The sequence below is a fragment of the Lonchura striata genome, chromosome 9, assembly GCF_050655825.1.
Source record: "Lonchura striata isolate lonStrDom1 chromosome 9, ASM5065582v1, whole genome shotgun sequence".
Classification (NCBI taxonomy): Eukaryota; Metazoa; Chordata; class Aves; order Passeriformes; family Estrildidae; genus Lonchura; species Lonchura striata.
Window position 1 is genome coordinate 28,089,284 of NC_140711.1, and position 26,949 is coordinate 28,116,232.

The 26,949-nt window shown below is 43.2% G+C and overlaps 1 protein-coding gene across 7 annotated transcripts in view; it reads right to left on the bottom strand.

Moving 5' to 3' along the window:
- The window catches only part of LOC110480370 (uncharacterized), a 199,336-nt gene that overhangs the window by 60,129 nt on the left and 112,258 nt on the right, over positions 1 to 26,949 (bottom strand). For 6 of the 7 annotated variants that reach the window (XR_014957412.1, XM_085588049.1, XM_085588048.1 and 3 more), the window contains exons 6-8: positions 11,572 to 11,694; positions 5,773 to 5,898; positions 1,552 to 1,674 (exon numbers count right to left, since the gene is read on the bottom strand). Coding sequence is in view for 6 of the 7 variants with exons in the window: in XM_085588049.1 (XP_085444175.1) it covers positions 1,552 to 1,674; positions 5,773 to 5,898; positions 11,572 to 11,694 (372 nt within the window). In the remaining variant the exon portion in view is untranslated. The remainder of the gene's footprint in view (positions 1 to 1,551; positions 1,675 to 5,772; positions 5,899 to 11,571; positions 11,695 to 26,949) is intronic. The other variant, XM_085588047.1, reaches the window with a different exon arrangement.

Here is a 26,949-nt window from a genome sequence, read left to right on the forward strand (position 1 = left end):
CTCGTGGCCCCTGCACTTGAGCACAAGGAGCTTGATGGATGCAATCAGGCTCCTTGCAAAGAGAGGCCCCAGGCACTGCAAACACCACACACTGGCTCATGAAAATTTCAGGACAAATGACAGCTTCTCTGAAGCAGCCATGGGAGCAGCTGCTGCTTAGAATAAAATGGGTTATTCCTCCTTTTTCTCTAATTGTCGTTTTGTGAGTACGCTGTGCTGGCCAAAGTTGTAAATACTCTTTTCTCTTCTTCTTTTTAAATAGAAAAATAAGAAGTTGAACCACAGCCACCATCCTGCACAGGTCTCTTCCTGTCCTACAGCTAATAGCTGAAGTACGACACTTCAGCTGCCCTCTCTCTCCTCCCAGCTCGGTTTCCAGAGAGTCAAACAACAGCTTGAATTTTGCAAAAGGCATTGAGTAAATTCTAGGAGAAAAAAACAATAATTGTATATCCATGTTAAGACATGCTGCTTAATGATTCAAAAGATTGTCGCCATGAGGTTGGGGAGAAAATTTGTTCCAATATATAACACTGCAAGTTAACTCAGTGACTCAGTTTATACATAAATCAACAGAAATGTCAATGTGCATCTGAGATAAAACAAACAACAGGCTGACCCTACTGCTAAACCCACTGTTGTTTCCATCCACTCATTATCAGTTCATTACTTGAAAACAGTTTTTATTTTCAGCAATTACTCATGAGTAAGAAAGAATCACTATGATGTGACACTCTACTCACAGAAGGGCTTACAGGCAACTGAGTAAAATACTCAGGGTAGGAAGTAAATATTTTGAAAGGCACCCAGCACCCTTTATATGAGACAATAATTGGCAAGATTTTGGCCAAGTTTTCAAAAGAGGAGTGTAAAATTAGTGCATATATATACATATACACACACAACCTGATCCTGACTTGACTTAAAAATCTGTGCACCATGAAGTCCACAAATGCTTTTTATTTCAGAAAATTGCTAAACTACCTTCCAAGAGTTTCACTGAAAGGGAGAAGAAGGTATTTTGATCCCTAGCTCCCCCAAACTTCAGGTCAGAAATGCTACAGATTCTTTTGACAGCTCCAGACTAAACACAGGCCTTTAGAATTCAACTTTTTAAGCTCCTCTCTTTGGAAATCTTACACATCATGATTTCTTCCTTCACAGTAGTTTCTCCATTAATATGGAGACAGTTCTCCAGCTAAAAAGCCCTTTGAATTCTAAATAGGTTTTCAGTGACCTGGTTCAGAGTTTTACTTGAACCAGTTTTCCAGGAGCTGTATCTGGGACATTATTTTAAAGGGACCCTACAAGAATAACACCAGAGCATTTGCAAATCCACTTGCTAGAAATCATGACTTAGGAGATGACACAGAAATCTTCATCACTAAAAAAACCTTCAAGACTATGGGCTGATGTGAACATCACAGAGAGGAAGGCTGTTTCAAAATGCACACATATATTTGTCTAATATATTCCTTTCCACTCACAGCTCAGTAAGCCAGAGCACTGATTAATAACATTCTTCACAATAAAGAGTGCAGAGTTTCTTACCTAAACAGGACTTTTTGTCTGCAGCAAGAGAATGCCCTGGATGACACCCGCATTTTGCAATTCCTCTCTCATTCTGACAGATTTGTGAGCATCCTCCATTCCCACTTGTGCAGGGGTCTATCACTGAAACCAATTAGAGCACACTGTCAACTGAAAGGTCACTTTTTGCCTGAAAATGGTCTTACCTGCCATTGTTGCAGCTAATGACGAAGTAGCTGTAAGAGATTAGACTGGGAAAAAAATGTGAAAGCATCTGGTGAGTAAAGCTGCTGTTTTTCTGGATGGTTTTTGTTGCTGGACAACATTTTTCACAGAGCAGCAACAAGGCTTTAAACAGCAGGAAACCGAGCTTGTATTACATTGGAAGTAGGACAAAAAAGTACATTTTATTGTTATTTTGCTGTATCTGAACAGATTTCAAGAGTTCTCTAAACAACAGCAATTAGCACTCCAGTATGTGTGAATCCATAAACACACACAATGATGGAGTTCACCACAAAACAATGAATATTTAAAAGGCTTGAGAGGAAATAAACACTGAAGAGCCCCCAAAGACATCTTTCAGTCTATAAACATATGCCATTCATGTTGTACATCAAGGCTTTTTCCTCTTCTGGAACAATAACATACCTTTTCAAGGATAAGCTGCCCTAAGTGGCAAGTACTTAGGAAAACTTTTATGAAGTGCCTACAGAAGCCTCCATCTCAAAGATTTCACTGTGTTGTATGGGTTTATTTCTGGAACATGTACCTGCTGGAAGGACACTGCCCAAATAGAGACTTGGCACACCCCAAAACAGACCCACCACGACCGTTCAGACAGGTCTGACTTGGGTTAAGATCTGACATTCTGCACCAGGCTGAGGCTTTGTTTTGGAGCATTCATTACACCAAAATTCTGATGAATAACATACACAGGTAAACACTGAGAACACCTTGAAAATGTGTCCTCTACAGTTCTGCTTAGCTTCAAATAAAATGTCTAAAAAGCTATACTTGTTTCCCTACAATTCCAGCTCTGATTCAGTTTTAGCATTTCACTAATTACTGCCTGATTTGAGACAGATGACCAATATTCCTCACTTGCCCTGCTCTGTACAAGCCAGCTTCTCTCAGAGCCCCAGAGGAAAGCCACCATCAGTTCAACAACACTGGAGTCAGGGTTTGAGGAACCCTGGGAAGGGCTGAAGGAGATTTGCTCTTCCACTGGCTATGCAAGAGAAGGGAACAGGAGAGAAAAACCTCCACTTCATGTGGATTTAAATATGGGGCAAGGCTTTTTTTGGTCAGTTTTCTGTGCAGCCAAGTGGCATTTTGTGCCACCATCTAGTAAAGGAGGAAGCAGCCACAGAAGATCCTCAAACTGCCTGATGTCACCTCCTGCCATCCACACAACACACAAACCGTTCCAGTCTGCAGGGCCGAGTTCGACTTGACAGTCTTAAAAAAAAAATAATAAAAAAAAATAGAATATAAGCACAGTTAGGGATGTAGAACTGAAATTGGACTTCTGACACGATAGGTTGCAAATAGGTTTCCAAGGAACAGCAGCACCTCATTGTGCATGACACTTCCAAGGCTGACAACTTGGCTCTGCAGCTCGACAATTTGCGGTCTACAAAGGATTTAGCTCCAAGCAAGAACTCACTCCTTGCTGATATGAAATATTGAGTTATTTGCCCATTCCTTTTCTATTTGGGTAAATTAAATGAAATCACTATCAAACAGCATCTGTTAAACCTGCATATTATGAAGGTTTTCAGAGCAGCTAAAGCTTTAACTTGAGAATGATTACAGCATGGAGTAAAGCTTGTAATGCTCTGTGACATGACAACAGGCAAACAACAAATTACATGGTAGATGTTAGTAAAACATAGTAATTCAAATAAAGGTAGCAGCCTTGGAAGTCCTTGACTGAGGTAAGTTTGTAAAGGAAAGATGTTCAGGACATAAGGCAATCAGCGACTGACTTGCTTTCCAGCGATATGTGTGTTCCTGTTAGCAGCAGGTTTCAGGAAAAGCCAAAAATAACTCATTAGTGTTCTTTTTTCACACATTTGCCTCTTACTGGTTCATTTAATAACTTTACTAGATAACAGACTCCATCCTGCAAAGCTCTACTCCAAGCTGTTAAAGACTATGGTGAAAAATTTACTGGCATGGTTTCATTTCCCAGGTGCCTCAGGGCACAGAATCCCAGAATGGTTTGGGTTGGAAATGACCTTAAAGCTCATCCAGCCCCATTCCCTGCCATGGGCAGGGGCTCCTTTCACTGTGCCAGCTTGCTCCAAACCCCATCCAGCCTGGCCTTGGACACTTCCAGGGATGGGGCAGACCTTCCAATCCTTCACTTCAAGGCTGCAAACAACAGGGTCTCCAGTCCTATCTGCCACAACCTCTAGAGCACCTAAAGAAAAGAGGTTTGAGCCTTATCAAATTAATTTTCTTGTTCACAGCAACCATGACTTCACACTGGAGAAAATATGAAGTGGTAAAGAGCAAAACTGCCAGGCTGGAGTGTTTCTCTAAGGCTCTGCAGGGCTGTGGGTGCAGTATTAATTCACAAGGAGTTCACAGGGATGAATCCACACCTGCAGAGCACCCACACCTGCTGTGGCACACACTCTCATGACACTGTGGTTTCTCCTTCCAAACCATGACTCCAGCAGCCAAGCTTTGGTTGGAAAACAATAAAACCAGCCAGACTCACCTCCTTCCACCTCTTCTACTCAAAATATCTCTGAACTGACAACCCAAATGCATCCATGACCACTTCACTCTCATTTGTTCCTGTAAAAATCTCATCCATGGGCTTACCTAGCACTTTTCTCTCCCAGGCATTCATTCACTTAGGTATTTATTGGGGGGAAAGCATCCTACTCAATCCTCATTTTGCAAGCTGAGCTCTGCTTACAAGGCAGATCCTCCTTCCCCCAGGCACAACTGCTCTCCTGGGGAGGGCTGCACTTATTTAATTTGGTTCTAACACCCTGGGGTGAGCAGGCACCCAGGGAATGCTCACCTGCCCCTCTCCAGAGATTAATAACTACAGGCTGGTGACAAACCACTGCTTTTGGTGAGTGGCTAACTCTCTTCAGCCCCACCATGTGAGGAGGTGAACAGCAAAAACCTCCCCTTTTAGGGGGTCCCAGCTGAAAGACAGCATGGAAGTGGTCCATGGGAGCTCCAGGAGAACTCCCACCCCACTGAGCATCACTCAGACCCCTCTGACCCACCCACCTCAAAGTCCCATGCAGGCTCTGCACAGCCAGCTGGCCAAACGCATCTCGAGATGTTTGCAAAAGGGATGGGGAACAGCAGAATAATCTCTCTGACATCCCCTTCTCCCCAAACCTCCCATTTTTTGGCTCTTTCTGATATTCTCAGGGAAAAAACCTGAGAGACAGAGAGGCCAGGAGGCTGTGGGTGCTCCCTGAGTGCAGTCCCCACTGAGGGCAGCATCTGGGGAGGCCCAAAAACGAAGGGGAAGGGTTCTCTGCAGCCAGCAGGAGCTGGGAGCCATCTGAACAGCAGGATTTACTGACACTTCATCCACAGCGTATCAAATCTCCAAGCAGAAGAGGAGCCATATGGAAATGGTTTTGTGACAGGAATTTCAGCTCAATAAATCCATAAATTTGGCCTTATCTTTCTCTGGCATGTTTGAGGGTGTGTGTGTGTGCTTGTGTTGGGGAATGGAGGGGGGAGGGTTGCCTTCAAAACTGATGAATATGTTAAGATATACAGGAAAAGAAAAGCAACAATCAAACCCAAAGGTAGCATTGCTGTTCTGCTTGAGAGAGGGCTTAGAAACCTGAAGGGGAGGATGAATGAATCAGCCCGTGATAAGCCAAAAGGAGATAAAGAGAAGACTTTTTGTAGAATAAAATATGTAATGCAGGCCAACTCTATTTACAACTTGATGATCAATAAAATGTTAGAATTAAATCACTATGAAGTTCCTAACCTATGTCATCACCATCATTGTGCAAGGAACAGCCAGGGATCTAGGAGGCCAAAATCTTACTCAAAGTTGTGATTCAAAGTGAACTTCACACCTCAAACACGTGTTATTTTAAAATCCTGTCAATAAGCAATTCCTAAAGCTGCTTTTGGCCCGCAGGGGGAAATAGCAATGAACACAATGACCCCAAAACACCATCCTGGGGTCTTTTAAATTGCTTTTACTGCATGTCTTCAGGCAGGTAGCACAGGACTCACCTTCACAGGATTTGGCATCTGTCTTCAGCTGGTAGCCTGGCTGGCACTGGCACTTGTAGTGGTCCTCACTGAGCTGCACACAGTCCTGCTCACAGCCCCCGTTGTTAATGCTGCAGGAATTGACAGCTGGAGCCAAGGAAGCAGCAAGGGAATGCACGTCAGCAACCTGGGAGAGCTTATTGCCTATTTTAAATACATAAACGACAGCAAAAGCAGGCAAACCTGGCTGGACAGCTTTCAGAAATGCACCTGTCCCCTCCCCTGTGCTCACGGAGCCTGGCTGACAGTGTCCCACACCACTGAAATCCTGATTCCAGGGAGAGGCAGCTGAGATCTAAGGGCTGTAATGCTGACTGAAGCACAGCACCCTTTGATCTGACAGCACCAAAGCACTGCCAATCCACCGAGGCAAGGAGGGGAAAAAAGAACAGCCCTGCTGGCACTTGCCCATTGATTATCTTTTTCTCTCCTTGCTTTCATTGATTAAAAATAGTAATTGTCTTTCAGGCTGATTTCCTCAGCCTCTTAAATAAAAAAAAAAATTCAAATAACAGAAGCCACAAGCTATGCAGAACAGAGGGTCCTCTGTGCATCTTTAAAGATGCTGCTTCTTTCACCCAAGCAAATTAATATTCTTTTTTGTTCAACATATACCCCTGGCCTCTGGAGAAACATTTCTCCTCCTGACAAAACATGTCAACACACACCCACACCTATTCACACGCTGCATGTAAAAATAAGAGTGATGGTTTGATCCTGCTATTGTGCTGTGCTGAGGGAAGTGTGTGTGCGTGGCTGCAGTGAGATGGATTTCCACAGCACCATGTAGCATGGAGAGATTTAAATGAGATATTAGGAAGAAATTCTTGACTCTGAGGGTGGGCAGGCCCTGGCACAGGTTGCCCAGAGAAGCTGTGGCTGCCCCATCCCTGCAAGTGTCCAAAGTTGGATGGGGTTTGGAACAACCTGGGGTAGTGGAAGGTTAAGGGTGTTTTAAGGTCCCTTCCAACCCAATGAAGCCAGGAAACAGCTTTGATATTTATTTTTTTCATATTCATTTTAGCAATATTCATATTTCTTCATTTATCTGTAACAGACATTAGTAAATGTTAGCTGCAAAACCCGCTGCAGGATTCCTTTCACCCCATGCCACCAATTAGCAAACACCGAGTTTGTGCAGTCAAGTATGTGTTAAAAAGGTGAAAAGAAAAGCAAATTTCTACATTCTCCTGGCTGCACACACAGCAGGAGGCAGGAGGCACCTCAGTGCCCAGAAACCTGACCCTGGCTTCTGATGTGCACCTGTGCCCAGAGCCCTCTGCCCTCCACACACAGAACCTGAGCAGCTCCTGTCTGCACAGGAGACAGCACACCCACACACCCTGAGCTTCCAGCTCCCTGCACATTCCTAGCCAAAGACCTGTTTTTCAGCAAGAATATTCAAATAAGATGAAAACATTTCAGAAGACGAAAAACATCTTAAATCCAAGTGACAGCATATACATGTGGGCTTTTAAAAGTGCCATTTTCTCCCTCTGTTTCTGGGCACAAGCCAGTTTGGATGCAAGGGGAGATGAGCAGCAGCCTGTCACCATGAGGGTTTGGGAAGATCTGAAGGTGGGAGGGGACAGGTGTGAAATCCTGTGCTGGAGGGACCCTGCATCCCAAATTTGGTGTGGCTGTGCCCAGAGGTTGCTCTGGAGCAGGCAGGGCAGGTTTGTCCCAGCTGCTGCCGAGGCACCAGGCTGGATCCATGAGAGGAGGTGCCAGACTGAAGGAGAAGAGCCTCCAGGGACAGGACAGGATTGTGCTGGTGGCTGCCAGGTGCCAGCAGCACGTCTGAGCAGGGAGAGACTTGGCACCTCATGGGTCTGACTCCAGCTGGCACAAAGGGCCTGTGGCTGCAGGGCTGAGCACCTCCACAGGCAGAAATATGGCCTGACATTCCCTTTGTAAGATTTACTCCTGGGATTTGGTAGAAACCCAGCCCTGATGTGGATTCCAGACAGACTGGGGATGATGCCAAGAGAAGGAGGGGGCATCCAGGAAGGGGGAAAGAGGTGGGAGACACCAGGTGAGAAACACAAGGATCAGAGAATCACAGAATGGTTTGGGTTCATCTTCAAGACCATCTCATTCCAGCCCCTGCCATGGGCAGGGACACCTTTCACCATCCCAGGCTGCTCCAAGCCCTGTCCAGCCTTGCCTTGGACACTTCCAGGGATCCAGGGGCATCCACAGCTGCTCTGGGCACCTGTGCCAGGGCTCAGCACCCTCACAGAGAACAGTTCCTTCCCCATATCCCATCTAACCCGGCCCTCTGTCAATTCAAAGCCTTTCTGCCTTGTCCTGTCACAAGTAAAAACTCCCTCTCCAGCTCTCTTGTAGGCCCCCAATCTCGTAACAGTTAAGAAATACACATTTCTCAACCCTTTTTTTTATAATAAAGGTGGTAATTTCACCAAGAGCTGGGTCTGAAGCCATAGTTAAGACATGCATAGCAACCATGGGGTTAGACAATACAATCTCCTCCAACCTATATTTTCCATCACCTTAAATCCAACCTTGGCAGTGACCAGAAATGTAACTTCAGACATACAGGGCTTATATTTATGTTGGGAAACACAGATTATAGAGTTGTAGAGATATTTTCTTTGTTACTTTCTCAATATATAAGAGCCTTAGTGTGCTAAAATCTCCATAAAAACCTGCATCTCTACAGCTTCTCCACATAAAGCAGACATCAAAGGTAACAGCTGGCACCAGAGATGAATCAGGGTCTAATGGCTGTGCCCTGTTTTCTCTCCTAGGAGTTCAAACAGGAATAAATTCCACTGAAGTCAATGAATCCACAACAGTCCAAACCCACAGCCTGATACTACAATAAACATGTTCTTTCTGAGTTTCAGCTTTTCAGATACCAGCTGGTTAAACTCCAGTGTAGTCAAATTCATCGCATTAACATAACCAAGGCATTACAAACAAAACAAACAAAAAAGTTGGACAGCGTTGCAGTGAGTATTTGGTCTGGCACGTGTATTTATAAATTAATTCAATGCTGAGCAAAATCTGTAGGACCAAAAAGCTGAAGGAAGAAAAGGAGCATGAAAGGAGATGGGATTTTATCATGGCACAAAGTACTGGATAACATCAAAGGATTCAGGAATTAAGTAGTTTATTTTCACACACTGGTCATCACTGAGCAAGGCAGCCCACTCTGGAGATTTTTGGGTCTGAGCAGAGAATGGGTAGAGTGCAGAAGTTTCCAATGAGAGCAGGAAGAATGACAAAAGCAGATCTCCTCTCTCCAGTATTTTAAGGCTCACAGTGGCAGAGGAGGGATGGACCACCAACTAGTCAGGATCCCAAACAAAATACCCTGTGAAGAGGTGGCAGGAGTAGCAGATTTACTGGAAAACTTGTGACAAAAGTTCAGTAATACCCCATGAATCACATGAGGAAGTATCTTATCCCAGGTTTTTGAGTCCTCAGATGTAGGCTGAATATCTTCTAAGATGATAGATCCACTTCCTTATGTATGGGAGATTTCCTAGCCATCCAGGCTGCAAAATCTGCTTCCCCTCAAATGATTTTGGCACTTTTGTTCCCACAAACACAGGATTGCCAAAAAAGAAAAGGAGGACGTGGAAAGAATGAACCTAACAGCAATCTGGGCCGGGCTCCTCTGAAAAGCCTGTCTAGAGGGACTCTTGTTTCTTATTGCTGCAGCTGAGATAATCACCTTCCATAAACAGCTCAGTGCCAGAATGTGGTCCCTTTTCATTCTCAGCATGCAGGAGAGATCCTCACATATTCTGAAGCATCCATGGAAGAAATACCACTGCTAATCCAAGCCTGTTTGAAATGCTGGGTGTTCTGCTTAGCTGCACCAGGTCAAAGGAGAGGGGCATTGCTGGTTTGCTTCTCAGCAGATGAGTGATGAAAGCTGGAGGTACAACCTGGTGCTGCACAAGGGGCAAACTCTCCATCTCCAACAAGTAGCTACTGCCCAAATCCTGATCCTAGGCACCCCTGATTTATATGAAATGCTTCTCCCTGCCCTCATCAATTAGTAACTGTCTTGTTCTCCAGTGCATGAGAGCTTATTATACCCATTTGTTTTGGTGTCTTGTCTAAACAGCTGGAACAGGACTCAATATCCTCCCTCAGTATCGTGTACATCCATTATCATGATAGCAGAGCTCTCTGAAACTCCTGCCTCCCATCCTAGGACTTCTTTTTGTTTCTCCTTGATAACTTCTGAGATACTGCAAACAAAGCTGTACAACTGTATGAAGTATTTTGAACAACTTATTGAGAATATTTGCATTTATGAAACGAAAACTTGTTCTCTGGTGTTGTTCACAGCTCAGAGAAGCTAAACTGAGCTTTCCAATTATCTGAGGCAAGAGAAATTCTAATTATTTTGTGTCCACAGAAAACTTTACATATTACACAAGTAAATTCATTTAATTGCCATTAACATCTACTTTTTGCCTTTATCACACAGTTCTCTTTCTCTTTTTCCCCCCAAAGTGCCTTTAGTCCCCTTTTTCTATAAAAATCCCTCTTCACTACAAATGAGACTATTCAGAGGGAGTAATGCAGCTCAAACAACACATCTTTCACTTCTGGGTCTTCCCTGGTCAGATCTGATCTGAGCAAAATTAATTTATTTTTTAATTCATAGAAAACCACAATTGCTTCTAGTTAACTATGAACCACTCTGCTTTTATATTATTTTTTTTCCCTCACACACTATAGTGTTTCCTTATCCAGTCCTTCACCAACTAAGATAATCAAGAAAAGACTGAGACTTCATCACATTTTTAATTGCGGTTAATTACCAAAACACTGAAAGTCTCTGTAGGTGATAAACCCAAAAAACCTGAAAGGTTAAGTTTTAAAATAAAAAAAATCCATTATTCCCACAGCTTGAGCAGTGGTACCTCCTGTGTCCTGGCTGCATCAGAGAATGTAGTGCTGTGACAATACCAGGAATGACTGATGACATCTCTGGCTGAAGTTAAGCACAACCAAGGGACTTTGTGCAGGAACTGAGACAATGCCCAAACTGTGAGTGAACTTCCTCTGCAGATGTGGTCTGACTGCACTTGACTGTTCTTCCCATATTACCTCAAATCAGGTTTAAAAATTTAAACAAAAGGTGCCCTTTTCTTCTTCCCAGATGATAGAACATTTTAATCCTTTCTGCAGAATTCAAAAATTTGACTTTTGTACTGATTTAAACGCAACACAAGAACTGTGTATTTCATATTATTGTTTTTAACAGCACAAAGAATCAACTCTGGTATGCCTTGTTTCAGGCTTTAGAGTCCAACCTAAGAAACACAGGGTTTATTTCTAACGGCAGAGCTGCTAATCCCCTCCACACAAACAGGCAGTGTGTCATGGTTGAGCTCCGTGGTGCTCTCACTGACATGAGCACACCCTGTAAATCACGATCACTTACCCTGGAAACAACCTCTGACATCACCAAGTCCCAGGGCAGCAGCGCTGGGGATGTGCCACAAAGAAAAAGCACTCAGCATGAAAAAAAAAATGTCATTTGAAACGAAGACCCCCTAAACTCTTTAATGCCTCCTGCAAAAGAATTTTCATGAGACAGCAACAACAACAACAACAAAAATAAACAAACAAACAAAAAAAAAAAAAAAAAATTGAACCAGAATGGGTAATGGATTGGAAGATGGAAGAGATTGGATTTCAGACTGGAAGAGTCCAGAAGCCTTTGCAGTTAGAGCAAACCCCTGCTGGAGGGTGTGAGGGATTCCTTACCGAGGCAGGTGCGCCCGTCGGCGTGGAGCCGAAATCCCGGCTGGCACTGGCACTGGAAGGAGCCCGGGGTGTTGGCACAGCCCTGCTGGCAGCCTCCGTTCAGCACCTCACACTCATCCTCGTCTGCAGAAGGAAGGGACACGGTGAGGAAGGATTGCACACACAGACCCAGGTTCTCCTGCAGGGCTCATCCAGAACGCAGCCAGGGCGCTCGCGATGGGTTGTTGTTCGCTGCTTCGTTTTGGCAGCAAAGAAAAGTGGGATTTGATGGTATTTTTCCAAGTTCCTGCAGGCACTGCTTCTGTAGTCTGTGCTTCTGAAGTCCTTGTTAATTAGAGTGATTTGTGACATGGCTCCTTTATTCAGGCCAAGAGAAAAATATAGGGGAAGAATTAGGGTTAGATAACACATCTGAGCCTGTAGGAACTGCTGGTCAGACCTGTGGATTTTATAAAAACTTGCTCTACAAAGATTTCCTTTTGCATCAAGCCTTGAATCCTATTTGTTCTTGGGGGTACAAGCAGGTACAGCTGACATGACTGGCAAACAGACACATTCTCCATCACCATTACATTTTCAACCATGGAAAGCACAGAGAGCTTAAAGAGAAAGTGTTAGAAGAGAATTTGTGCTGCATTTTCTGTGCCTTTTGCCATACAAGCCTAGAAGCACAGAATGGTTTGGGCTGGATGGGACCCTAAAGCTCCTCTCATTCCAACCCCCTGGGCATGTGCAGGGACAACTTCCACTAGACCAGGTTGCTCCAAGCTTCATCCAGCCTGGCCCTGGGCACTTCAGGCACTTCCCAGAAAAAGGATGTGAGCTCCTGCTGATGATACCTTTTCCAAAGGTAAGCCAGCATCGTTCCATATTTCAGGTAAATTTTGGAGGATTACAATCGGTCAAATGAAGAGGGAAACAAGCATTAAACCAGCTTGAGAACACTGCTGTAAAGCTCCAGCTGAAAATGATGGACAATGATGGACAAAGATCAAGAAGAATTTAAATAAACAGGTGAAGGTCTAAGACAGAATCATAAAACTGAATTTCCAGAAGTACCACATAAGCAGTTTTTGCACCTCTTCAGCAACACTGGGCTACTGTAAATAGCATTTGATTGACATGTTGACACCATTACCGTAAAAATCAACACAGGGGTCATTGGAAATAAGGGTCAATTAGTCCATTCCCTGAAAAAATATTCACCTAGCAGATACTTGCCTAGATTTTTTCTGTCCTTTCCCTAGCAGACCCCAGGGACAGCAACTCCACCTCCCACCATCTCCCCCAGGGGCGATGCTTGTCCCAAATTATCCAAATGCCAAAGATATTTTCTTCCTCAAATCAAGCCTCCCTCCTGCAACAGACATCTCTAAAGAACCCCCCTTTCAACACTGAAGCCTCCTGCAGATTTAATTGCTCTTTAGATCATGCTCTGAAATTATCTAATGGCAGGCAAGTCCACAATTGCTCCTGTGGAGGAAGCAAGTCCACAGTGAAGGAATTTTCCCCCCACATTGCACTTGAGGAACAAGGGGTCTGGCTTTCATATCTTTGCTGTGGTTGTATCTGTTTTGCATTTAACTTTCATGGTTTACTTTTTTTTATTCATGCTTTTATGTTTATTCCATTTTAGAAAATCTAATCAAAATCAACTGAAAGAGGAAGTTTTAAAGAAGACTTGGAAATGCACAACATCCCACTCCTGAGGAAATGTATTTGTGAAGTTAAATTTTAATACTTCACATATGAATTTCCCTCACCTAAAATGAAGTCCTGGTGTTGACTGGTGTTTAAATTCAGATCATTTGTTAAACATGCACCACTTTTTGATCCTTCTGCTGTATTTGTTGTTTTATTAGACTGTATACTACATACATGTCCTACTGCCTGGAGACATCTGGAATATGCTTCTTTTTTAAACAGAAATTTTGCCTTTTAAAATGCAAACAGTAAACAGGACATGTTATTCACCTTGTTGAATTCCATGCTGCTAAGAACCAGACTGCTGAAAAATGCCAGGATGAAATCAAACCCAGGGAACCCTTTCTATGGAGTGTCAGAGAAATAAAATAAGCAGAAAGACTCAGAAAAAATAGAACATGGAAGCAGCTGAACCACATAGTGCAGCACGTTCTAGTATTTATACCTCAATAAACTCAAACATTGGGAGCTTCAATATTTTAATTTTATAGGCTACGATCAGCTGGAGAATTTCTCTCATATACCAAACGCAGTTTTAAGTTTGGATATTGGCACTTACAAAGGAGAAAAAAATAGTCCAGCTAATAAAAACGAGCTGGGAGTTAGTGATATTTGTTAGCTTCCATTTGGAGATTTAAAGGAGTGACTTGGTTTATGGGGGAGCTCTGCACCAGCAGCAGCTCTTCCCTCAGCAGCATTTCCCCCGTGCTGGCACATCCCAGAGGGCAATAAAGCAGTGACTGTGCTGAAAGGCAACACAATTCAAGGCAAAATAAAAGATCCTAAACCACTTGTGCACATGAGCTAAACCCAGCCCCAGCCTGAGCCTCCCTGCAGCAAGCAAAGGCGAGACCCAGGAGCTGAAAATGCAGCTCCACGACGCCACATCCACAGCAAATCTGATGACAGATGATCCCTTCCAGCCCCAGACTTCCTCTGCAAGATCAATATTTTAAGGATTATATGCTGAAAGATTCCTTCACATCCGACAGATAAAATCAAGAGAAATGCAAGGCGCAGTCGCCTTTCCACGTCTCCTCCATCTCAAGGCCAGGAAACAGCTTCGCCCCCAGTTACAGCAAAAAAATTCCCTAATTATTTTGTCTGGGGAGCAGTCTGCAAAGCAGACACTGATCTAAATGCCTGAACTGCGTTTGGAAGTTTTAAAAGCCTAAACTATTTGGACTTTCACATTTAAATTGCTGTACTAGTAAAGGACACACATAGCAGCAAAGCAACAACTTCTGCTGTTGTAGGTACACAAGTGGTGATTTTTTTTTTTCCCACTTGGGAATAGCTATAGAAAGAGGAAATTATTCTAGAATAACAGATGTATAAAAAAATATTTAAAAGCATTCTTGAAATATAAAGCCCTTCCACAGCAATTCTAGAGCATCACAGGATTATGGGAGATTGTATCTGTACCTGTGATTAAATTTGGATTAGTTTCTGGAGCAGATCATACTGGAACACCTTCCTGCTCGAATTTCTATAGTTACAACCCAGGATGCTTATCTGAATAACCTGAATTTCAAGGCACTTATGGTCTGCTTATCACAAGTCAGACTGTGATGAAAGAAACTGCATCCCCACAAGACAGAGGGAGAGCAATTCCTGGAGACAAGAAGGAAAATGAGAGCTGTGTGCTGTCCCCAGGCTGTCTTGCCAAGGAGATGACACTGCTGGGTGAACAAAGCAGAGGTGCTGTGTGGATGTTCTCCTTCTCACCTTCAGAACATTTCAGAGATGCTTTACAGGGGGGTTCCCCACTTCTGTACCTTCCTGTGTCCTTGTTTAATCACCTTTCATCAGCAATTACCTAATACTCAGTCATACAAACCATCTGGGTGTTCCCAAGATGTAAAATATTTTAACCACATCTTCTTTAGCTCTTCATGCCCCTGAGGGCTGTGCACTTGGTCTGACCTTTCCTCCATCCCAACACCTCTAGTTCCAAACACAATAAAAGAGGATGTGATGTACAAATGCCCAATCCACTGCCAGCACCGTGCCCTTTCCAAGGGCAGATCCTACAGGTGGAGTTCCAGGTTGTGAAATCCTCCACACCTCTGACTGAGGGCCCTGCTAATTACCAAGGAGGCTGATCCCTAATTGATTTGATTGACCACATTGATAAAAGTCCATTTGCCCTGCCCAGCCTGTTTCAGTGCAGAGCTGTGTGGCTGCTTGTTTGGAATTCAGGATCGTCACATTAGCAGCTTTTTTCATATCATTATTAAAATGCTCAGGAACAGCTATGATCAATCAGTTCCTCAAAAATACAGAGAGCAGTAATAAATATGGATAATTAGTCAACCTGCATTCATGGTTTTTTAAAAGGAAGAAAAAAAAGCAAGATCCTGCCAGATCAGTTCTCTACCAACAGAAAGCTTTGCTTTTTAGACCACTAAGAAATGCAAACAAGATACAGAACTGAACTCCAAAAAAAAAAAAAAAAAAAAGAAATAAAAACAAGATAATAAGCCTCCATTTTGAGAATCATGAATGGAGGAGAGATGATGTGCCAAAGGTATCCCAGGGATGACATTCTCACTGAGGAGGACACTGCCAGAAGCTCTGTGTGACACAGGGTGACAGCAAGGTTTGCCTATCAAGGAGCTTCCCCCAGCCAGTGGCATTTCTTGAGGGTGACAAATGAACAACCTTTCCCTCCCTTGACTATTAAAATTTGCAGACTGAGAACTGTCCAGAGTCAGTATTTTCTGAGAGATAAGCAGACAAAAAACTTCCTCTTCCTAATGCCCAGATACTGATGGAGAAAGAAACCAGAACTGGACAGTCCCAACCTCACCATTTACAAGAGATTTTGTCCTGGAAGGGGTCGTAAAGCATTGGAGCAGGATGGAGTCACCATGCCTGGACGTGGTTTAATGGTGAACACACTGGTGGTGCTGGGCTGACTGCTGGACTTGATCTTGAAGGTCTTTTCCAACCTCAGTGGTCATATGATTTCAAGGTTTTATTTAATTATTAATTAGTTTTCGGCAAAATCTCTTCACTTTGTCAAGCAGAGAGCAACATGGAGAGGCAGAGACCAAAGAGTTGTGAGCATCAGCCACCCCACAAGCACCAGAATATGGTGTTTTTCCATATGGATGGCGTGGTTTCTGCCCAGCTGGCAGAATGTGAGAACCCATTCTGGGTCCTTGCTGGCACCTGCACACCCAAACCCCCACCTCCCCATCTGTGGATTTGGCCCAAATGACTTTCATGAAGGCATAATTACACCCTTTTTATTAAATGCCTAAGAAATACAACATAAAACAGGAACGAATGACACATAAACATTTCCTCTTTCCAGCCACCACAATCCCCCAGCTTGCTGCAGAAAGGATGAGACCAGCAGAAGCAGGGAAACACAAACCCCTACTTGTATTTACTTAGGGAATGGCTTATGCTGATGGTTTTAAATTCAGGTTATAATTAAAAATAATTACAATGATTATTTATTTTAAAAATCCAGACCAGAAAAGAGAAACTAAAGAAATGGTCTAGTCTTTGCATCATTACCTTAAAATTCACTAAAATCAGGGTTTGACCCCTCTTTACACAGGGAGCTCTGTAGACCCCTGGTCCCCAAAAAATATTGTGAGGATCAGCCAGGAATGATGGTGACAGAGAAAGAGGGAAGACTGGATCTTAAGTAAAGTACCACAACAAGAAACCTTAGGAGGCTCTATTTAAAATTATCACAAGTGGATAAACTGTTCAACTCCAACACAGATTTGGAAATAAGTTCCAACAATCTGGCTCACCCCTCCCTGGCCCCAACCAGCTCCCCCAGACTCTTCAGCTGCAGATCATTTTGTACATCTGATAAGAAAACTGATTGTTTGCTATTTAATGTGATATTTTAAATCAACAAAGATGCACGACAGTTCTTTGCCTTCTGTTATTTGTAACTACACTGTTACTACTCTCTTTTCTATATTCCAAAGGCTGTTTAAACCTCACAAAAGTTATGAAGTGAAAATATCATATGGTCTTTCCCCACTAATTACATGGTGGATTTTACACATTATTTAGTGTGTTTTTCAATTAAATAAATTATGTACTCATGGGAAGGAAGGGAAACAGGCTTGGTTCCCAGACATTCTTAAGCCGATCACAAAAGTCAGAACATATTCTATAAAGTAAAACTTAAAATAAGCCCCTGTTACTGTAAGTCTGTAAATTTATAACAGATTCAACTCACAGCTTCCTTTAAATCACAGAACTGCTCAAGTCTCAAGCGCAGAAATGTCCAAAATTTGACAACCAGTGTGAATCCCCTCACAAATGCACTCGCTACAGAGCATGACATAATTTGCTCTTGCAGCAGAAGTTTTGAAAAGGATCTCTCTTCTTTTACTAACACTAAAATGATTTTCAGGGTCTGAAAATTTGATTGGAAGGAGTTTGAAACTCCTGGTGCTATAAAAATATTTGGCCATCTTTTCCACAATGAAAGGAGTTTTACATTGGTATTAACTCTAGGAAGGAAAATAGAGGTTTGAAGTCTGGTCCAAAACAAAGCCTAAAATTAAAATAAACAAACAAACAAACAAAAAAAGAAATCAGTTCATAGTAACAAAAAACTTATTTCTTTTTCACTGAACCAAGCTGAGCAGCAAAGATTGAGAAGAGCAGTTTTGGGTGGCTGGGAAGTTTTGAACTGCAAAACTCCTGGTCTGGGGCTTTTTTTTAGTGCTCCACAAAACACCACAAATATGCTACAAGCTCCTTTGAGTGGTTTCTTAGAACCTGGTGTTAAAACACCTCCACGAAACAGCTTTCAGCATAGATAAATGTGCTCCTGCAGAGCCAGCTGGGTCATTTTGAACTGTTAGTGCTCCCAGGCTTTTATTTTTGCTCCTCAGCTATTTGTTCTGCCCTTTGCTGGCCCCTGCCATGGATTAGAGGAGCATCATTGTCTGCTCCAGCCCCGACCTGCAGCTTCCTCACGTTCCTCACCCCCCCAGGTGTCCCAGGCAAGGCTGCTCCAACAGGATTAACTCATGCAATGGCTCCTGCAAACCAAGAGGAGCACCTCATGGCTGCTAAGAGACTGGTTAAAAGGCAAGGTTAATGATTCCTCACCCAATTTAGCCCCTGCAAACCGATTTCACAATGGAGGAGGACCCTTTGTGGCAAGCACATTTCTCTCCTTCTCAAAATTCTTCATAGAGAAATGAAAGAGAAAACAATTTCTATTTCTGCTCTTTGTTTTTCCTAGGTGGAATGTGTTTGGAGAATTATTTACCTGGAGTGAGTGCTTAATTAAATTCTAGTAAAGATTGTTTAAGCCTAATAGCTAATCTAATCTACCTGTGTCAAGACCCTCGAAAGAAGGTCACAAGTTGTGTTAGAGTTATAGTCAAAGAAAGTAGTATGTAACTTTAATATCCTCCTTTTATATAGTATATTAATATATTTTAGCATAGTTATAATAAAGAAATAACTCAGCCTTCTGAATTGAGTCAGATATTGTCATTTCTTCCCATTGGGTTCACCTGCATTTACAATAACCCTTGCTGGAGCAGCCAGTTTTCTACTACATTCCTTCAGCCAGGATTAAGGACAAAGCCACTTCTACCAGCAGCCATCCTGCAGGCACAGAAAGAGGCTTTACAAGTGATCTGATTATTTACCTGCCCTTGAGAATGGGGAAGGGAAGGTAAATAATGGCATTAGACCACCACAGCTTCTTGTACCAGGTTCACTGTCTGTCAGTCTGTCCTCCAGATCTCCTCCTGGAGCTTTGGTCCATTGTGGAGAGGAATCTTCTACCCTGCAGCTGGCACCTTGCCCTACACCTCAGATGCCTTCCCAGGTAGTTTTAAGGACTTCCAGCTTTGCCTAGGCCAGGTTTCACTTCTCTCCTTCTGGCTTCTCTCTCTCTACACAGAAAACTCCAAAGGATGGAAACCACAGAGCTGTGAAACGCTGAACAGCAGAGTCATCAGTGGGACCTTGTGTTAGGTAATAAATATTTATGTTCAGATCTGAAAGCGGATGCATCTCCTGATGCCTGTTTTCAAGGGAAAAGGACAGAGGCATCTCCAAAGTATGGCATTTCTGACAGATCCATGGAGCAGGAATGACAGGAGCTGCTTTTGGGGAGAAGCCTTCTGTGAGCACTGCAAGGGACAATCCACCCTATCAAGTCTAAGAGACCTGGATTTCATTTCCTGGTCTGTCACTGGCCTTACTGGGGAGTAGAGATGAATAAATTGTCATGAGATACCATGCAACCCTTTTAGTGGGGGCCACAGGTGACTGGAAAGAACAACAGTGACCTGATACAGATCCTGGTAATTTGAATTCATGGAATTTGAACTTGGTATGGCAGAGCCTCTTCCTTTCCCTTTTTCCTTTCCTTTCCTTTCCTTTCCTTTCCTTTCCTTTCCTTTCCTTTCCTTTCCTTTCCTTTCCTTTCCTTTCCTTTCCTTTCCTTTCCTTTCCTTTCCTTTCCTTTCCTTTCCTTTCCTTTCCTTTCCTTTCCTTTCCTTTCCTTTCCTTTCCTTTCCTTTCCTTTCCTTTCCTTTCCTTTCCTTCTTTCCCCTTTCATTTTTCCTTTCCTTTCAAGGTAAGACTGCCAGCCACTCACAGTGGTGACTTGTTGCTCCCAATGCCTGGCCCTGCCACCACTGTTCATTTCTCAGCTGTCCCCCAGAAGATCTCCTGGACAGAGTGATGAGAAAAGAGAAAATTGGCCAATATTTGCACTGCCCACTTCTGCTTACTCTCCATGCCTGACATGCCACTCTCTCATGAGATATTTAACAGTGGTTTAGCTCAATAAACATCCAAAAGCCCCCTCATCCACAGCTCTAAATGCAAACCATATGCTGCAGATGAAAACCCTGAAGATTATAATTAGAACTGTCCATTCAATTTAAACAAAGTCAAGAGTGAAAACTATTTCAAATTCAATAAACAGGCCATTTCAAAGTGTAGACACTGTGGAGGACAAGCTTAACAACTTAATTGACAGGTAAAGCTTCATTTCTAATCCTCATTTTGATATCATCTGTAGCCTCAGGAGTCAAAACACATCACTGCTCAGTGCTCAAAATATGCAGAGAAAATGAAAATGTCAGCTGAATGAAAAAAAAGGAAAAGCATCTGTTTGATAGCTGTGTAAGCCTGTGATATGTAAACTGCTTTGGAGTCAAGCAGCCCTAATTAGAGTTTCAAGGAATTCTTCATTAAATATACAGAGACATATATACATACATACATATATATATATATATATACACACACACATATACACACACACTTTAAGCAATTATTGAAACCAGACAATTTGCAAGAAAACCAGGTTATAGAGTTAAAAGAATGAACATGACAATTTCACAGGCAGACCTCAGACAACACTGTGATGTTTTCACACAGCTGTGTAGAAATACATTTTTCCATCTTTTCACAAAGCAGTTCGGTATGTTTTTCTCCACTCTAAGTATTTAAAACAAAAAAAAAAGAATGATCATTTTTAGGATCTTGGTGTAGTACACAGCATCTCAGCAAAGAAAAGCCAAAAAGGAAGAGTTGATAGGGTTACCAGCCCCTACAGTGGGGTTAGACTAATAGGTATTTTGGCAACTGCACCCTCTAAACGGCCCCAGCTCCCATCAACATGAAACCCACACATATGGACAGAAACTCTCAGTCAAGAACTGTGCCAGGATAAGTGAATGGCCACATGAAATAACCAGGGAGTACAAGCTGAAGAATGACAAACCAGATGAAAGGGTAACTTAGGCTCCTAAATAAACCAAACCCAGCCTCATTCATACCACTGCTTCCAGCAGAAAAGAGGCAAACGTACCAGCTGTAAACAGGGAAGTTGGGAGGGAACCTTTTAAAGACAAATAACAAAATTTTAGGTGATTTCTGCTTAGGACAAAGACTTTGAGATCACCAGTATCATCAGCTACTGCAATGCTCCTGCAAGATTTTCTGATGTGGGGCGGAACAGCAGAGAGAATATTTGTTATAGGTCTCTCAATTTTTAAATACAGCTCCTCAGCACAATCCAGTTGGGCCCTGCTGTGAGGTGGGAGGGTGGCAAAGGAGGAGAGGATCTCTACAAGGGGCTGCACTTAATAAGTGACAGAAAGATACAGCCCAGACTCCTTGTGAGGACTCAGTTCGGAGCTGCATTCAGGAGGTTTATATGTTGGGCCATCAGCAGCTTCTCTCGGCAGGATATGGCAGTTTGCAAGAGTAGCTGTGGAATAAAAAGAGAAATGCCTGATGTGATGAGAACACCTGGATTTTGCTAGCAGCAATATTAATGCACACTTGCTGAGATCTGTGTCTGCTACAGCAGAATGCAGAGAAATGTGTTTTCCACACACAGCAGGTAAAACATGCACAAGAAAATTACAATCATGCAAACACCTTCATAACGTGGTGTTTCCAGCTTGCAGGACGTGTGCTGTGCTGGCTGGAAATACAGATGTGATTTGTGACAGGGAGGGCACAGGCTCCATTCAGCCACCAAGCTCCACCTCTGCCCCTCTAAAGCTGAGCCCACAGCACAACCTCCAGTCCCTGTGTCACAGCTGGCTCCTGGCACTGCTCTACAGCCATCATTCATGGGTGCCTCTTCAGGTGCCACCACAAGCGCTGATCCCCCACTGGAGCCATCCCAGCTCCAGGACAATCTAGGGCATAAATGCCAGACAGCCAAAGACAGCATTTTACACAGGTTTTCTTGCTCTGCTTCCCTTATGACATAAATCACGTGTGACTCTGCAGAGATTCCAGCAGGAGAAGAGAGAAGTGACATGAACACACCCCAAACCTATCCATGCCAACTTCCAGAGCTGGATCCTAATCATCCATCACAGAATGGTTTGGGTGGGAAGGGACCTTGAAGAACTACCAGTTCTAATTCCCTTGCCACGGGCAGGGACACCTTCCTCTAGCCCAGGCTGCTCCAAGACCTGTCCAACTTTGAACTCTTCCAGGTACAGGCCACCAATTCTCTGGTGAACTTGTGTCAGTGCATCACAATCCTCACAGGGAAGAATTTCTTCTCAGCATCTGATCTAAACCTGCCCACTGTCAGCTTGAAGACACTTCCCTCTCTCTTATCACTCCATGCTTTTGTTGCAAGTCCCTCTCCAGCTCTCTTGGAGCCCCTTTAGGCATTGGAAGGGCTCTGAGTTCTCCCCGGACACTTCTCATCTCCAGCCTGAACCACCCCAACACTCTCACCCTGTCTTTGTATGAATAATGCCACCAGGCACGGAAGAATTTATTTTCCTTCCTTTTTTCTTCCTCTTCCCCAGATTAAAATCCACATCAAATGAACCAGTTGATTGCTCCACTTTTATTAGCTGTTTCTGAACTCCTTGGCTGACACTGAATCCCTTTTGGGACAGGAACTGTTCACAAGGTTCTCAGGTGGGCTTTTCACAGAGCCAGCGTGCAACAACAGCAGGTTCACTTCAAGTTGTTCTTCTAATATATCCCAGCTAAAGCCCTCAGGTACTCCTGTAATTGAAGTCTGAGTAATCCAATATGATGTTGATCAAACTACTGATCTTTTAATAACGCAGTGTAGCTCTCCCAGCAGTTGCTATCTCGCTGACAGTCATGTCTGGATCGCTTCCTTTGGGCCAAGGCTTTGAACAGAGAAGCTGACGGGTTTCTGTTTGCTTTAGATTTTATCACAAATTGTTTTAAAGCTTTTTTAAGGTTGTATCAGATGGCTCATAAAATCCACAGGCGTTTCAATAATAATAAAAATTAAAAAAAAAAAGGTTGTTCTATTAGGTGTCCAGGTGAAGAACAGTATTAAATGCTCCCAAAGAGGAACACAAACACCACTCAGGAGCTGTGCTCTTTCCTGTCCCCGTACCTGCCGTCAGTTCTTGTTTACACAGCCTGTAGGCAAAGCTACAGAGAAAGCTGTAGCCACGCTGCACAATACCCTCCTCTGAAAGGCAAATGTGCACATTTTTCCTCTCACAACTTCCATTTAAAGTGGGAATTTAAGGTTTTTCTAAACCTCGCCTCTCCACACAAGAATAATTCAGCTGCAATTTGCATTTTCGATGTGCTCGAAATGAACACCAAGATGACTCATGTGCTGTTTATAAGATGCCTGTATTTGCTGGTAAATACCTTGCTACAAACAAGCTATAATTTAAGTATTCAGAAGTCTTGCTTCTGCATAAAATTACTACCAAGTGTAATTTTGGAGACCATGACCAGTGCTTCAATTTCAGGCTTGCAAAGCTCTTCCTACACAATGATTCTTAAAAGTACGAGTGGATTTTCTTCTCTGATAACAGCAATCATTGTATCTCTGTAATTGCAGAAAAGATTACCTGGCTTTTAATTCACATTAGTCAGCTCCAACAATACTGTGCTTCTTTCCTTTCCTTCAAAATAAACTAATTATTGTCAATCAGCCTACTGGAATGTTAACATTCTCTATAACCTGCCTTTCAGATGTAGTCATAAATGCAAAAAACTAGCTAATATAAACTAATCAGAGCTCTAGAAATATCTCAAAACATATTTGTGCTGCAGTCTATCATTTTTTGTCACATTATTTCCAAATATTATCTTTCATCTGGACAATAACAGCCTTTTCATATAGTTCTATAATGCTTTTCATCTAACTATTCATAGCTCCTCGGTTAATTAAAAGCATTAAGTCCCTGAGTAATACGGCAAACACTGCAATATTTCTGAACTTTAAATGTTCCCACTATCAAAAGCTGATCAATACAGCTTTATGCATCAAGTGGTGTGGACAAAGAAAACTCTCCAGGTCAGTTTTTTGGGGTTTTTTTTGCCCACGCCCAACTTTGTTGTGAGCACGAAGTCACAACAGCAATACCTGGAGTCACTCATAGGGGAACCACAGAGGGGGTGACAATCGCTGTCCCTACACATCCCACGACCTGAAGGACATTCTGTCAGAACTCAAAATGTCCCTCAGACATTTTTGGATGTTCCGGGCCCAGCTCAGAAGCATTTGAGACCCTGGCAGGCAGCTGGAAACAGCTGTGATTTTGGGTTTGAGCCATGGAATGATTTACCAGCCTTGCAGGAAGAACAAGAAGTCACAGAAGTTTAGATATTAGAGTAGAAGTAGTCACAAAGTAGAGGGAAGAATTTTTGAGTGCTGTACAGGGGGGTTTTACTTTTGTACATGGGGGTCAGAAGTTTTAAGATGGATTTGGGATTTGGGCCTGCCCTGTCCTCCCTCTTTCTCCTTCCTTACCTCCATGTTCTTGTGATGTTGGCACTCACAGATTGGTTTAGAGTAGAAAAGCACCATTTAATATAGGTAATAGGCATTGGGGAAAAACTGTAAACATGTAACATGTAATGTACCATATAAAAGATAGAAAATCACCATTTAATATAGGTAATGGGCATTGGGGAAAAACTGTAAACATGTAACATGTAATGTACCATATAAAAGATAGAAAATCACCATTTAATATAGGTAATAGGCATTGGGGAAAACTGTAACCATGTAACACATAATTTACCATATAAAAGATAGAAAACCATTTAATATAGGTAATGGGTATTGGGGAAAACTATAAACATGTAACATGTAATGTACCATATAAAAGATAGAAAATCACCATTTAATATAGGTAATAGGCATTGGGGACAAACTGTAACCATGTCACACGTAATGTACCATATAAAAGAGAGCAGCAGCCCTGGTGGGAGAGAAGAAGCAGTCGGGGTCAGAGAGGATGTCAGGGTGTGTGTGTGCCTCTGCCTGAGCTCTGAGCAAACCACAGCAGCTCAAGGAGAAAAACTTTTAGATAACTTGCAATAAACTGCCTTTGTCAAAACCCCAGCCTGGTTCAGGGGTTCCGTGTGGTGGAAAAATCTCTCCTCCAACCCGTGCTTCCAAAGAAAATCTCTGCAGCCTCTTGTAGTTCAGTCTCAAGGCAGTTTATTGCAAGTTATCTAAAAGATTGTCTTCTCTGGCTACTGCGATTTGGTCAGTAAAAACCCCTCTGCACAGGTGTTAAAACCCCCCTGTACAATACTAAAAAATTCTCCCCTCTACTTTGTAACTACTTCTACTCTAATATCTAACCTTTTGTGACTGCTTGTTCCACCTTCAAAGTCGGTAACTCATTCCATGGCTCAAACCCAAAATCACAGCTGTTTCCAGCTGTCCACCAGGGTCTCAAATGCCTCCAACCAGGGCCTGGAACCTCCAAAAATGTCTGAGGGACATTTTGAGTTCCAATATGCCTTGAGACAAACAACAGAAGACTTCTGAGCTTTTCTTTGAAAGCACAGGTTGGAGGAGAGATTTTTCCACCACTTGGAGCCACCCCCGAACTAGGGTGAGCTCTGGCAACATTCCTCCCCAAGGATGATGGCAAGTTGAGGTCCCTGCTCCATGTTTGCTTCCAGCTGGTGGAGCTGGAGGAAGAGGAGGTAGCTGGAAGGCTGGGGAGCAATCCCTGTGCCGGGTCTGTGATCAGCTGTGGCGCACGGGGAGCCGCGAGCGCCGTACGGCAGCGCCGTGGAGATGGGGCTCTGCGTGTGCTGTGACACCCAGAAACGAGCCTTCCCCTTCAGATCAGGGACCAATAATTCACCTGATAACTGGAATGCAAAGGGAAAAGGTGCCAGTTTTCCCCGGGGTACGAGCAGTGCTGTGCTTTCTGAGACGCTGGGAATGTGCGACACGGTGACAAGCTGCACTGCACCTAACCCTGTGGAGTCCTGACAAAAACTGAGAATTAAACTGCCAGGCCCACGGTTTGTTTATGCAAAAGGCTGTTATTAAAATGTTGCAGCTGAATTAAGCGTTCAAAGGCAAAAATCTAGGCACCAAAAAACAAGCTCCGTAGAGAAAAACAGATTTACCAAGATTATCTGGAAATAATCATTGAATCCTTGAAATATAAGTAGGCCCAGTCTTCCCCAAAAGTCAAGGGCTTTTGGGTAGGACTTTTTTAACTGTTGCTTTGGAGCCTTGGATTAGGATAACAATACCCTTGACCCAACTGGTGCGCATAAAACTCCTACTTAAAAAGTGACTGCAAACTGACTCAGCCTGTTCTCAGCCCCGATGGATGGGAACACGTACCAGGATAAACGAGCTGAGCCTCCAGTGGCAGCGCTCACTTTGGAGGGAGCTGTCATAACTGTGAGCCTGTCTACCCCGAGGGATGGCAGATGTGAGAATCTGGGTGGTTCAGCTCGCAGCCGCCTTTGTTCGGTGTGGGAGGGAGGAGCGGGGAGCCTTCAGCAACAGCCAAGCAGGAATTAGGAACAAACTAAAGCAGGGCAATTAAAATTCAGCAATAAATCAATTATCAGAGCATCAGATGCTCTTCTCGACACAGAAATGCTGTGAAACAGGTGGGAAGTGTCTCTTCTGGCCTGAGTAAAGTGTCCCTTCCCTGACTGAAGAGAAACAGACACAAAATTTGGGATTTGCTGAGTTTAGTATTCGATGTATTTGAATAAGATTGAGAAGGTTTGTGTACCTGGGTGGTTCTTGCTGGGGAGGGCTCAGAGAAAGCAACATTGCCCAGACCAAGCCTCTGCCAGCCTGGAACGAGCCCCTGAAATTCAGCTCAGGCTCCTGCCTGCTTGGGCTAGCCAGGAATCAGCATAAAGTAATTTTAAAACTCCAATCAGCTGAAGTCAGTG